This window comes from Zonotrichia albicollis, chromosome 10, assembly GCF_047830755.1.
Source record: "Zonotrichia albicollis isolate bZonAlb1 chromosome 10, bZonAlb1.hap1, whole genome shotgun sequence".
Classification (NCBI taxonomy): domain Eukaryota; kingdom Metazoa; phylum Chordata; class Aves; order Passeriformes; family Passerellidae; genus Zonotrichia; species Zonotrichia albicollis.
Genome location: NC_133828.1, coordinates 30,938,995 through 30,952,811, shown reverse-complemented (window position 1 = coordinate 30,952,811; position 13,817 = coordinate 30,938,995). Strand labels below are relative to the sequence as shown.

The following is a 13,817-nucleotide window of genomic DNA, read 5'->3' as shown; positions in this document are numbered from 1 at the left end:
ACCCTTGGGCTGGTGGCAGCAGGCTGTGCCAGAGCCGCCGGGGCTGGCCTGCAGCTGGGAAGCGCCGTGTCGTGTGGCTGGCCTCCTGCTCACGCAGATTTACAGCCCCTGGCGCGGCGGCTGGGGCCGGGTGCCGAGGCTGCCGAGGCTCCAGGAGATGGGGAAGCCGTGCCATGCCCAGGATGGCCTGGCAGCACCTGGCACAGACCGTGCCTGACTGCTCGCCGCCCGGAGCCCGCCGTGTGGTGGGTGGCTCCCACAGGATGCCCCAAGGCCGAGCAGCTCCAGCAGGGCTGGCGGGAGCCACACTGGCAGAGGCAGGGGCCCAGTGAGAGAAATGGAGTCCTGCTGTGTTTGCAGCCTTCCTTCCGGGCAGGGAGGATTGCGGTGGTCAGGGATGCTGGGAGGCCCAGCTCTGCTGCCTGCTGGGATCGGAGCTGAGGGGCCCTGAAGGGCTGGCTCCTGCCACGGGCCTTGCGTTGCAGGAAGCATGACGGTGTCCTTTCCCTCCGCATGCCGTCAGGGTCCCTCTGTGCCCCGATCCAATGACACCGCCGGCGAAGGGGAAGCGGGGGAGGAAGGCTGGGTCCCCCCCGAGCCTCTCAGCTAATATGGAAAGGTGCTGGCCCTTTTCTATCTTTGCAAGTGGAGCTGGGCTGCAGGGACGGGGCAGCAGGCGCGGAGAGGGGGAGCCCGGCCAAGGAATGTGACATATCAGAGGCAGCTGCCACTTGAGGAGAGGGGGCAGAGGGAGCGCAGCTCGCCGGGGGCTGCGGGACGGGCCGGGGGAGGGGGGGGACGCCACGGCCCCAGCGCGGGGACGGCGCGGCGAGCGGGCAGCACCCGCGGGACTCGCACCGGGCCGGCGAGGAGCAGGTGCCGAGGCGCTGGGCGGGCTGGGGCTGCCGCAGGGCGAGGGCTGTGAGCGCCACGCTGCATAGGGAGCTCGGTGAGGGGCGGCGGGGCGAGCAGGAGCCCGAGTCCCAGCCTAAATATAGTCCCTCGCTTGCCCACGGCGCTGCGACCTCTGGGGCTGCAGCCTGTGGGGGGAGGCACCGCACCGGAGGGCATTCGGACTGGGGGTCGCCACTGCCCCAGCGCCCCAGTCAGGCACCCCCAGAGTGCAGGCAGGGGGAGAAGAAGGGCACAACGTGCGGGTTTGGGGTGACAGGGGCGGCGGGTGGTGCTGGGGGAGCTGCAGACCATGCACCGGGCACAGGGGCGCAGCGGCACCGGCAGGGCTGCTGGGGAGCCCCGGGCAGCCCCGCCGAGCCCCGGCATCCCCCCGAAGCGCGCCAAGGTCACAGCGGAGCCGGGGCCGGCCCAGGAGGGCTCAGCTCGCCCGGCAGCGCCGAGCTTTGTGAGGAAACTGAAGAATGCAGCGATCGGCACCGGCTGTGACATCCGGCTGCGAGTGGTGGTGGTGGGCAACCCCCGGCCCAGCCTCCGCTGGTACCGAAACGAGGAGCAGCTGGCGCAGGGTGGGGAGGAGTATGGCACCCTCTGGATCCGCGACAGCAAGAAGGAGGATGCCGGTGTGTACACGTGCGTCGCTGAGAATGAGCAGGGAGAGGCCATGACCAGCGCTGTGCTGGCCATCATTGACATGGAAGGTAAGGGTGACGTGGCCACCAGCACGGCACCAGTGCTGGCACAGACCTGGGCACAGGTTTGCCGAGAGTGGCAGCACTGTTTGCAGGCTCTGGCTGCAGTGCATGCCCTGGGGCCAGACCCCTGCTGGGCTTTGCTGTGCCCACCCTGCTGTGGTGGCTCTCCAGCCTGGAGCGAGCATGTGGCTGCAGTACCTACTGCCAGGCCAGGCTGGGTGCCAGGCCTGGGCACAGAGGTGTTGGGAAGTATGTGATGCCAAGCCTGCTCGGGGCAGGAGGAGAGAGAGAGAAAAGAGAGAGAGAGATGGGGATTTGGCACATGGTACTGGTGGTACCACCCACCAGAGCCACCAACACGGTCGTCAGCACCTCCCACCAGCTGCCCACAGGCACAACTCCCGTAGGCTCACCATAACAGCTTTGCCAGGCTTTGGAAATGCACTGGGTGAACTGGAACGGCAATGGGGCTAGCAGGAGGAGGAGCCAAATGTGAGAGGTGGGGCTGACAAGTAGGCGGAGCCTGTGTCACTTCAACGTGCGAGACCGGGTAGTTAATTAGCCACGGCAAATTAACAAGCATTTGCTCATCCCAGTGTCAGTCCCCCTGCTCATCACCATCACCTCTGGGTGTAGCAGTCAGAGAGGGAGTGCATGGGGACTGCTGCCCTGGCATGGGTGGGCTCCATCCTGCAGGTTTGGGGCTCAGCCCTCTCTGCCTCATCACAGTGGAATCGTGCAATCATAGAGTTATTTATGTTGGAAAAGACCTCTAAGAAGATCAATCCAACCCTTAACCCAGCACTGCCAAGCCTACTGGTAAACTATGTCTCTAAGTGCAGCATTTACATGTTTTCTAAATATCCAGTGATGGTGACTTCACCACTTCCCTGGCCATTCTGTCCCAGTACTTGACAACCCTTTTGGTGAACAAAAATTCTTCCTCGTGGAGGATGGATGTCCCCTCCCTGGGACACTGAAGGCCTGAGTGTTGGGCCGTGTGGAGGCGGGTGGCGCTGCTCTGAGATGTGAGATGTGCTGTCTGCATGGGACAGTGAGGATGGGAGTGAGGGAAGCAACACTGAGCCCTGGGGCTCCAGGGAAGGAGCTGCACTGGGACCCTGCAGCACAGGAGGCACACCAGGGGTGCTGCACCTTGAGCAGGGGGCTGGATGACTGAGGCAGGTCAGGAGGAGCCGTCACAATGCTGAAGGGGAGCACTGAGGCAGGAGTCTGGAGAAGTGGTGTTTAGAGGATGGAGGAAGTTTTACGTGCAGGTAAGGAGCCTGGTGGGGTAGCAGGAGGAGCAGAGGAGTGTGCAGCAGGGATTCTGCCCTGCAGTGAGCCTGTGTGGAGTCACTGTGCATCACACAGTGGTCCCTTGGGGACCGTGCACCTTTGTTGCAGGGTGTGGGGTGAAGTGTGTGCAGAACGGGAGATGTGCACTGTCCTGGGGAGGGCAGCCTGTCCTGGGCAGACAGCAGCTGGGTCACCCTGTTTCCATGCTGTGGTGTGCAGCTGCACCCCTCCATGGCCACACCAGCCTGGGCCCCAGTGTGCTGCCCAGCAGCAGCACAGTCTGATTTCCCCAGGTGCCCGTTCCCGTTGTGCTGACGCACTCTTCCCTGCTCCCAATTCCCAGCAGCCAGCCCTCACCACCGCCTTTCTGGGGCAGCTGAGGGAGGGACTGAGCAGCCAGGATTGCCTAACCTGCAGTGTGAATGTCACCCTGCCTTGGGCACTCCTCCCAGCAGGCTCTTGGCCATGGATGCACCACCATTGAGCAAACAGCCTCCAAAAAGGCATCCCTGGGCCAGAGACACCTCTGGAGCTGTGCAGGCTCTGGGGCACTGGGTTGAGTGAGGAGCAGGACGGCCCCTGGTGTGGCTTTGTCACTGTGGTGGCACAGACACTTTGTGGTGTGCTGTGGCAGTGCCAAGAGAGTGCCACATCCTGCCAGGTGCTGGACAGGTCTGCAGGGATCACGGAAGTTCCAGAGCTCTGCCATCCTTGTACTGGGAAGGGACACCCCATCCTTGTTCCCTGGGGCACTCTGAGCTAGGGCACCAGCCACTTCTAGGGCAAGAGGGATAGGTGCAGCGTCCCCCAGGCAGGATAAAGTCTTTCTCTGGACTTGGCATCCCAGGCCCTGTGTCTGGAGGTATTGGAATGCCCTTGCTCCATTGGCAAGACCAGCTCTTTCTCTGGACTTGGGGTCCTGGTTCTTTGTGTCTGGAGGTGTTGTGGTGTCCTTGCTCCATCTGCCTCTCTCTGGTGGGCACAGAGCCCCTTTTCTCCCTGGTGCACTGCCAGGCTGAAGATCTCTGTGGGGCCAGCACTGGCTCTCCCCAGGGTGGCTCAGGTCCCTGCTGGTGGCCTGGGGGGCTCCATGCTGCCTGTCTCTGTAGTCAACCTGGGGAGCTCCTCCTGCACCAGCTCAGCAGTCCCCCTCGCTCACACAAGCCAGATTTAGCTTCTCTAATCTCTTGCCCTGAATCTGTCGCTCCACCCCACTAATGATTTCTCCTGCTCTTCTCCCAGGTTCCCTGAGTGCGTCAGTGCTCACTGAGGGGAGTGGGGAGAGCGTGTGTGGGGCTGGCCAGGATGGTGCAGGTGCTACCAGGAGCACACATCCCCACTGTCCCATGCTGTCCCCCCATGCCCCACTGCACTGTCCCTGTCTTGCTGCAGGCCCTCCCTAGTGCCCCAGTCCCATAGGTGCAGGCAGAGTGCATTGACCCTCCTCACACCAGCACCAGGCCGCTCCAGGGGCTTCCCAGGTTCACCCAGGGAGCCTCCAGATCCTTCCAGACAGCCCTGGCCCCTGCCACAGCTCCATTGCTCCTGGACTTGCTAAAGCCTTTATCACCTCTCAGCTGCATCTCCTGAATTTTTTCCCTGCAAACTGGATTAAATCACCTCTAAAGAACCCGAGCTAATCTCCTTTTAGAGCCCAGCCCTCATTCACTGTGCCAGCGCTGCCTGATCCTCCCCACCCAGGCTGCCTCTCATTTCAAGGTTGGATGTGTCCATCTTGGGTTCCCAGTGCAGGGCCTTGCTCCATTTGCCTCCACCTGCACTCAGCAATCAAACTGTCTTGGAGCCTTCCCTCTGTCCAGGAAACAGCCTGAACCTGCCTGGATTTGGGGCAGGAAACGGGACAGAGACTGCCTGTGTGTGGTGGCCCTGCACAAACCCTTGCTGTGCGAGGAATTACAGTGGGGGGATGTTGGAATAATTTTTCAGCTGATGGTGCATGGCAGTAGCAATGGAGCCCACTGGGGATGGCTGTGCTGACAGTGTCCCTGGTGGCTCAGCATCTCTGGCCATTTATCTCAGTGCCTAATTTTAGTCCCACAGCTTGCAGCACCGTGCCTGTGTTTAATGCCAGCTGCCCCAGAGTGGCTCCCACCTCTGCCCCCATCCACCTGGGCAGGGGTCTGGTGTGGTGCCCACGCGTGCCTGATTGCCATGCAGGGTCTGTCAGAGCGGTGTCTGTCCCCGGTGGTGAGCGGGCTGCTGGGTGCAGCTGTCCAGTCAGTCACCTCCACCCCTGCCCTCTCGCCTGCTGCTGGAGGGTTATTTTTGCTGAGGAATGTGCCATCCCCTCGGATTCTGGCAGCCTGCAGGGCTTGTGTTACAGGCAAGAGGCTGAAACCCAGGCCTGCAGCTGGGTAAATATAGCACCAATATTCGGGACTGCAGGAGGGGACGGCAGCCTCTTCCTCCTTCCACAGGGCTGCCATCACTGCCATTGCCCTTCCTGCCTCCTGACACCAGGTTGCTGAATGGGGCTGGTTGCCTCCACCCTGCTGCCTGCACTCTTGCCTGCTTTCCCCCACAGCCTGCAGCCCCTCTCCCAGGTGTGGGGTACGGCAGAGGCTGGCAGGCCAGGGATGGAATGCCTTGTGCCATCCCGCTCCATGCCCAGACACCCAAGGTCACATTGCTGCCTTGCATCCCTGCGCTCTCTGCCTGCAGTGAGCACTATGAGCTCAGGCATCCTTCTTGTGGCAGCAAAGGGAGGCAAAGCTGGAGAGAGCACTGAGCTGTCCCAGCCCCTGGGAGAGGGGGACAGCACAGCATTGCCCCTCCACAGGCTCACAGGGATCCTGCCGAGTGATAAGGGACATCCCTCTGCTGTATTTATCTTCCCTGGGGACAGAGCTAGGGAAGGTGCCACCTACCCAGGCTTCCAGCACATCCCCAGCTCCCGCCGACCATCCCCAGCACTCCAGGAGGTGCAAACGCATGAAAGATTCATGGCCAGACCTCCTCCTACTCGCGACGCCGCATGCACACACCGCCATCAATTATTCAAGCACCGAGACAAGGGGCTGCTGCTTGGGACCAGGGCAGGGGGCTGGTGCCAGGACAGAGCTGTGGGGCTGGTCAGGACCTGTGCAGGGCAGTCGGGAGGCCAGCAAGGTGTGGAGGGCTGTGGTTCTTGGAAAGGTGGGATCAGTGCTGCAGTTTGAGTGAGTGTTTGCTGTCTGCTTTCCTTGGGGCTGATGTGTGTCCAGCAGGCAGAGCTGGAGCTGGGTGGCAGTGGGGCCACCTGCTCCTGGTCTGCTTCTTGTCCATGCCACACTGCACTGGCTGCCATTCTCTGTCCTGGGTCCCTGACCTGCAGAGGAGCAGGGCATTGTCGGGGCTGCCCCTGGGCTGGGACAGGGCAGAAGGGCAGCCCTAGCTGCAGGTGACCATCACCTCCCATAGGACACCTTCTGCAGTGACTTTTGGTGCCTGCAATAGGCACAGCCTCTTGGAGGTGACCCAGCTATTCCCAGAGGTTCAGCATCTCTGGGACAGCCCAGAGTCACTCGTGAAGCTTTTGCTGAGGGATGGCTACAGAGTCACAGTTGCTGGGAAGAGCTGTGTGCCCAGTCAGTCAGGAGCTGTGACCAATGGGCAGCAAATGTAGGATAGCTGGAGGATATACAAGTGACTGTGTTTTGGCTGGACAAAGGGGGTCCTCCCTGGGGCCAGACCTGAGGCTGTCCTTGTGGGTGCTTTGGTGACAGCACCCTTGCCCTGGTACCATTGTGTGACACGTCCAAGCCTTGGTGCTTCTTCCCAGCATCCCTGATGAGTGTTTAATCCCACTTGAGTGTGAAAAGAATGCACAGGCTGTGTGTCTGCAGCAGGACACAGACAGGGTGAGAGTACCTGGCAGGGAAGCCCTAGATGCAGGTACCCTGGCACACACGAGCCCCACAGTTCAGCTCTTTACCTAGATCTGGCTCAAGGGTACCCATTTCTGTCCCCACCCTGGGCTGGGGTGGGGGGGGGGGCAGCGGAGACCTCTGTCTCTGACAGGAGATTCCCTTAATGCCAGCTGTAGCATTTGTAGGACTTGTCTGACGTGCAGGGTCTCCACGGAAACCCCGCAGCATCACTCGGATTGTGGGACTGACAGAAATGTTGTATAAACAGCTCCTTTTGTGCTGGGTAATTTGCAACTTATTATGGAGCCATGAAAAGCCTCACGTTTGGAGTCATGAGCTGGGAGGGGAAGCAGAGAAAAGCTACCCAGAGCTGCCAGGCACCATGGGGAGCATGATGCCTGTGAGCAGCTCCTTGTGGAGCAGCTGGCTCCCCAGGGGACAGGTGAGCAGTGTGGGGACAAGCGCCAGGTGGGGAGGCCTCCAGCAGCGTCCCAAGGATGCTCTGCAGTGGGAAGGGGCAGCTCAAACAGAGGTGAGGCCAGGAGCTTGGCAGCCTCTCCAAGGGCCTGGGAAGGGGCTTGGTGAGTTGGTGAGGGAAGGTATCGAGCTATGGGGCATCAAGAGCTGTGAGGGGCATGGCATGCAAGACAGGATCTGCTGGGGCTGTGAGGCTGGGACTGCCCCTCTGGCTTATTTGTAGCATCACCCAAAAAGTGGGACAGGCAGCAGGGCTCAGGATGGTCAGCTGGGAAAGGTGTGCCAGGGTTGTGCCAGCCCCAGGAGCACTTATAGGTCCTAATGTCCCTGGCCAGCCTCAGTGGGGACTGCCACCCACAGCTTCTGCCCACATCCCAGGAGCCCCATCCCAGCTGGGTCCTGGCCCAGAGTCCTGCTCTGAGCTGTGCTGTGGGTCCTCACCCCTGCAGGAAGGGAGGTCTCGTGTGTGTATTGCCACAGGGACAGGGACAGCAGCCTACCTTCCCAGCTCCAGCTTGTCTCCCCATCAGCCACAAAGCAGTGATGCTGTGACAGGGCTGAGCAGCCCAGCCCTGCACAGCCATGTGGGTCCTGAGGCACCCGGGGGGCAGGGTACAAGGTTTCTCCTGGCAGCAGCACTGGCACTGGAGGCTGTGTGGTTTGCCAACAAGGGAATTGATGTGAAGCACTGTGCCCATATTAGCTCCTGTCCATGTACAGTTGGGCTGTGACCCACACCTGTGTCTTGGCAAGGGGATCCTTCTGCATTCCCGATGCCTGGGGGATGTGGGGCACTGAGCAGAGGCTGGCAGAGTGATGGTGAGCCTGTATCCTGGCTGGGCAGTGCCATGGCACACTGCAAACCTGCTGCTGGGTGCTGGCTTGTGCCTGCTGTGGCACTGGGTCTGCCCTGTTTGAGAGCACGTTGGGGACAGCACACTTTGTGGGTGCTGCTGTGCTGTGTTGATTCCATCCCAGCTGGTGTGCATGTGGGGGCTGTAGTGGGGGGGCTGTGTCCTGAGAGAGGAGTGCAACCCCTGTCCTGGGCAGTGGGGCAGGATGGACAGGTAACAGGGGACAGTGGTACAGCTGCACCGCCTGGCAGGGGGCTCGGACCCCTGCCTGCCGTGCAGACAAAGCCAGAGGTGGAGAAACCACGTACCCGCCTCAGACACGCCCCATCCCTCCCTCCCCTCTACGACGGTGGCCCTCGCCCCCCACCACCTGTGCCCTGCCTGTCCCCCACCGCTGTCACTGTGTGCCAGGGCTGGCGGGGAGGCGGAGGCGGAGGCAGGCGGGGGAAGGATGGAGGGAGGAGCACGCCAGTGATGCTTCATGCTCACAGCTCCAGCCCTCCCGAGAGCCCAACCTGGCGAGCCCCTTCCTCTCCCTCCGCCGCTCCCGGCTGCCGGCGGTCAAGGATGCTCGGAGCATCGCTGGCTGCCGCGGCGTGCTGACAGCGGGGACCCCGCCGGGAGCGGGCTGCCGTCCTGCCGGGCCTGAGTCCGTGTCACCGGGCCGGCAGGGCTCTGCAGAAGCATGAAGAAGATCTGGGTGAAGAAGCGATTTCAGGTAAGGGCTCCAGGCTGCCGTGCCGGCGGGTGCCGGGAGAAGGGGGCAGCGCCGAGAGCGGCTGGGGATGGGAATGGATGCTGATGGAGACGGGAATTGAGATGCGAATAAGGATGGGGATGGGAGTGTCCCTCCAGCCCTTCCGCTGCCCCCCGGGGCTCCCCAGGGCTTTGCACAGCGCCAGCTTCAGCCCCGCTTGCAGAGCTGCCGGCTGCTCGCCTGGCCTCGCCGGCCCGGGCAGGAGGGGCAGAGGGCAGGGACTCGGCGCCTCCAGTGCCAACACCGGGCCGGGACCCCCTCGGGGCTCTCCGCACCGCCCTCCGTTCCCTGTGTGCCCTCTGGAGCAAATGGAGGCTGCTGCATGGCTCCCAGCCCCGGCGGCGGTGGTCACGGAGCCCGAGAGGAGGCTTTGCATGCGTCATCCCCTCCGCGTCAGGAGCATGCCTGGCACAGGCACGGCTCCTTCCTTCGCGGGCCCGCCGCTCGCTCCGCTGCCGAGCAAGCAACAAGGACGTCACTTGGCCTCCGCGGGGCGGCCAGGATGGGGAGCACACTTCCAGCAACCCCCCGCCCCCCATCCCCCGGGCACACCGGCCCGATGCGGACGCACAGCATCCCCGCTGTCACTGTGCCTGGTGGCCCAGAGGGGACCGGGAAGGGGCTGACACGCACAGCACCTTCCCGGGGTGGGAGATGCACGATGGAACACAGGTCCCCAGGGAGAGCAGGTGCTGAGGGTCCCTGTGGGGCAGGGTAGTTCACACAGCCTGGCTGCCCCTTCTGCATTTGGGGTAGCAAATCCAGGGGCTTGCCCGTGTGGCAGGGCAGGGTCCTACAGAGCTGGCTGAGCACGGGAGGGGTATCACAACAGCCACAGCGCTGTCCCTCTGCACCAGGCAAGTTACTCACTCCCTGCCCACCTCATTCCATCCCTGCTCCCTGTCTGCCTGTCTCACACAATAGGCAGCAGTGCCATGTGGTGCTGGGCTCCACGTGCTAGGTGGTGGCAAGCTCCACAGTCCCAGGAGATCCTTCATTCCCTGTAGGCCCCATGGCCATGGTGAGGGATGCCCCATGCATGGGCCAGCACAGGACCCCAGCCTGGCCAGGTAGATCCATGCTTGGCACAGGGGAAGGAAACACCTCCAGGTCTCACCCAGCTGCCTCGTAGTGCAGGGCCGAAGCTGGGTGTGGATCCCAGCCAGCTCCTCTCTCTGCTCTAGGCTGGGTGGCACAGTGTGTGCTCCTGGGGCTCCTCCACCCCTTTTCCCAACATGCAAATGAAATCCCACACAGGAGGATTACCCCCACCCTCTGTCTGTCCCCTTTGTGCAGACTCTGATCCCACACCAAGCCCTGAGCTGTTTCTGCCCCCTTTCCATCTCCTGGCCTGGGGCTGGCCCTGCATCACCCAGCACTTACTTGCTCCCTACTGGGCTGCAGGTGGGTGCTGTGCTTGAGGTGAGTCCAGTCTGTTGGGTGCCCTGATCCCTCAGGGTGCTCTGATCCTGCAGGGACCTGTTGAGAGTTGAATGGGAAGGGGCTCAGCCCCTCTGCAGCTCTGGGCAATGCAGCCCAGCTCTCTGGGTACACTCACCATATCTGATGGGGAGCCGATGGCGCCTGTCCCTGGGGAAGCCACGAGAGTACCCGATAATGGCACTCAATTGCATTTTCATTTTTTAATGGGGGAATTATCTGCCGATGGTGCAGTTAATCACTCATCTTTCCCTGGCCTGGAAGATGGGCTGCCAGCCAGAACCAGCAGAGTCAGCCGAGAAGGGGAGGTGAAGCCTGGCTCAGCCTGAATACAAATGTGTCTCGTGCAGCCACTGCCCTCTGGCCAGCACTGCATGCAGGCAGTGGGGTTGGTGAGAACCTGAGTGCTGCCCATGTGCAGGGGCTGCCACAGCAGTGGCAGCAGCTTTGGGCATTGTGAATTGAGCCTGCTGCCCTTCAAGGGCAGCTAGCTGCTTGCCATGCTTGGCTGTCCATCCCTGGTGGGTGGCTGTCCCTGGGGTCTGGCTGTCTGTGACCTGCTTTGGAGCTGGAGGGATGGTGGGGCAGGAGGGGCTGGTGGAGCAAAGGGCTTTGAGACAGCGGGGTGTCCAGCCCTGGGCTCCCCACTGCCGAGGAGACAGGGCATGGGCCATCAGTGTCCTGGGGAGACCCTGTCACCCAGACTGGCTGGGAAGGATGCTCAGTCCTGGCAGCCCAACCCTGCCTGTCTGCACTCCACATTCCCATTCCTGCCTGCCTTGGAGATCACCCCGTCCCTCTGCTTTCCTGGGATATGGCGTCAGTGCACACTGGGTCTGGCAGACAGGCTGCCCTCAGCTGGTCCCTTCCCAGGCACGCAGGTGCCCAGGCCTGGGCTGCAGCACAGAGGGCAGCCAAGTTGGCATGGAGCTCCTGGTGCTTCCAGCCCATGCTCGGTTCCCACCTGCCCGCACAGATGGCATGGGTGAGCACAGCCCCTGCACCGACAGGCCGGTGCCCTGCTGCCAGGCAGCCTCTCTTTAACTGGCATGGCCTCGGCAGGGGAAGAAGGATGCTGTCCCTGTGCTGGGACAGTGGCCATGGTGGAGTCTGGGCCAGTGCCTGGAAGACATTTTGCTGGCCAAATCCCCATGGTGGCTTTGAAGGGGCTGCAGAGCGCTTGGGCAGCAGCCCAGGCAAATACTTCTCTGCAGGCTATGCCAGCTGTAGGCAGCAGTTCTGGGGCATCTGGGGTGTCCCACTGTCACTCTCGGGCTTGGGCTGGAGCACAGGGCTGGGGGGCACAGTGCCATCACCGAGGGGACCCCGTGCACGCGCGTGCGCTCAGGTGTGTGAGCGTGCGTGGCTGGGCATGCGCCGCACGTGCCCACCTACAGCCATCCATCTCTGCGTGTGCGTGGGGGCGTGTGCCTGTGGGGCCTGTGGGTGTGCAGCGGGGGTGCATGTCAGCGCTGCCAGGTGTGCCCTGCCTGTGGGAGGGCGTGAGTGGGGTGACATTTGTCGTGCCAGAGTGCGTGTGAGAGGTTGTGGGTGTGAGCAGAGCTGCGTGTGCTGGGATGGGGTGTGTGTGTGTGTGTGTGTGTGTGTGTGTGGTGTGGCAGCAGTGTGAGTGCAGGGCAGGTATCTATCACCATGCCACGGGTAATGCTCTGTTCTCTTTTCCTTTGCAGAAGACTGGCCACTCGCGGCGCTTCGGGCGCTTCACGCATGGTGCGTTGAGTTACCAGGACCCGACTCCCCCCGCTGCCCCGAGTGTGCCAGGATGGGGCCCACCACCATGCAGCAAGCAGAGGCTGGGCAGGGCTGGATTGCATCTTGCCAGCCACAAAATAGGGTCCCAGTCAGCCAGGAGCTCACAGTGTCCCCCATGCAGCTGGTCTGCTCCTGGGCCTGCAGCTCTCCTTGCTCAGGGGCTGCCAGACTGTTGTGGCTAGGATTGAGAGTCTGATGCATTAGCAGGGCACAAAGCAGTTGGTCACGTGCTGGGCTGCAGAGGGGTGGCTTGGAGTGGGGGGAATCCGTGTGGCTCCCCACACACCTTGAGAGTGCAATGGAGAGGAGCAGTGGTGGGGCTGGGAATGTGTTTCTCACTGCAGGGGTTGTTGCTGCACTTGTGAGGGCTTGGGCAGTGGCAAGGAGGAAAGTCAGTCCTTTCCTGGAAGCATGGCACTAGTTTTCCTGAAATGGGACATTAGGGTGATACTGAAATGGCCTTGCCACATCCTGCTCGGTGGGGGGCAGCTCTTAGTGATGCCCTGCCCTGAGAATTTTGGCTTTGTCAACCGCTGTTGTGCTGTGGAGCACAGCTCTATTGTACAGCACTTGCACTGGTGGGGCAGAGGATGGACTTGTACATGCTGGGGGAGGCTGTGTGCACATGGACACGTGTCTGTGTGCTCCAGGAGTTCCCAGCTGGGCACAGACTGGGAGGGTCAGCCCCAGGCTGAGATGCCCTGCAGGCACAGAGGGATGTATGGATACTGCAGTGGTGAGGGCATGGCTCCAGGGATAGGGGTGGATGTCCTGCTGGGTGGGATGTGGCTGTGGCACAGGGAGGGAATGGTGCTGTGCACTCATGGGTGGGACGGTGTGTGCGAGGAGAGGGTCTGTGTGCAGCGCTGGAGCGGTGTGCAGTGACTGTGGTGCAAAGTGGAGACGTGCTGGGGAAGGGCTGGGGACAAGGCTCCCCCGGCTGCCCCCGCGTCTCCGCAGGCCGGGCCGATAACCGGGTGTTGATGTCTCTCTCTCTCTTGCTGCCCCTATGGAAGCGAAGTTTTCCGCTCCTGCAGGAAACAAAGCTACGGTAGGAAGACGCCTTCCCAATGCCATCACTGTCCCTATAGTGGACCCTGTGCCCCAGCCTGCCACCCTGCTCTGTCACTTCCACTGTCCCCTTGCTCTGCTTTTTTGTCCCCGTGCCACCTCTGCCAGCTGTGTTCCCACTGCTGGCACTGCTTCCCTTCCTCCCGTCATCTAACACTGTTCCTGCCTGCCCTTGCCCTGCTGGACTTTCCCACTCCTAGTCCTGCCTTTCCCTCCTGGCAGCTTGTCCCTGCAGGTCACAGGCATTTCTCCTGCTCTGGAGCTGCCTGGGCACTGTTGTCGTGCTCCTGGAGCCAATGGGTCTGCAACAGGCAGTACCAGTGTGGTCTGCTGTCTGTCTGTCTGTACCCTCACTCCCTACTCTCCCCTCCCACCCCAGACTCGGAGACAGGTGAGGATGAATCCGGCGACCCCCAGGTGACACAGCGCAGTGATCTCCAGGATGAGACGGCCTTCAGCACCCCCACGGGTGAGCAGGGACACCTGGCTGGCACTGAGCCCTGACACTGGCTGCTGGCCATGACTCCCCACAAGACCTCTGCTGGCCAGGCTTTGGGCGTGTCCATGGAGAGGGAGCTGTGATCACCCATACAAAGTGGGGAGGGCTTGAGGCAGCAGGGTGCTGCTCAGGACATGCTGGTGCTGGTACACCCCACAGTGGTTCAGCCCT

At 62.0% G+C, this 13,817-nt stretch overlaps 1 protein-coding gene across 8 annotated transcripts in view; it reads left to right on the top strand.

Moving 5' to 3' along the window:
* The first annotated feature begins 802 nt into the window (after nucleotides 1-802).
* The window catches only part of SPEG (striated muscle enriched protein kinase), a 38,629-nt gene continuing 25,614 nt past the window's right edge, over nucleotides 803-13,817 (top strand). For 4 of the 8 annotated variants that reach the window (XM_074548631.1, XM_074548630.1, XM_074548628.1 and 1 more), the window contains exons 1-2: nucleotides 803-1,613; nucleotides 13,527-13,616. In XM_074548631.1, the coding sequence (XP_074404732.1) occupies nucleotides 1,205-1,613; nucleotides 13,527-13,616 (499 nt within the window). In that variant the 5' untranslated portion in view covers nucleotides 803-1,204. The other 4 variants (XM_074548634.1, XM_074548632.1, XM_074548629.1 and 1 more) reach the window with 4 other exon arrangements.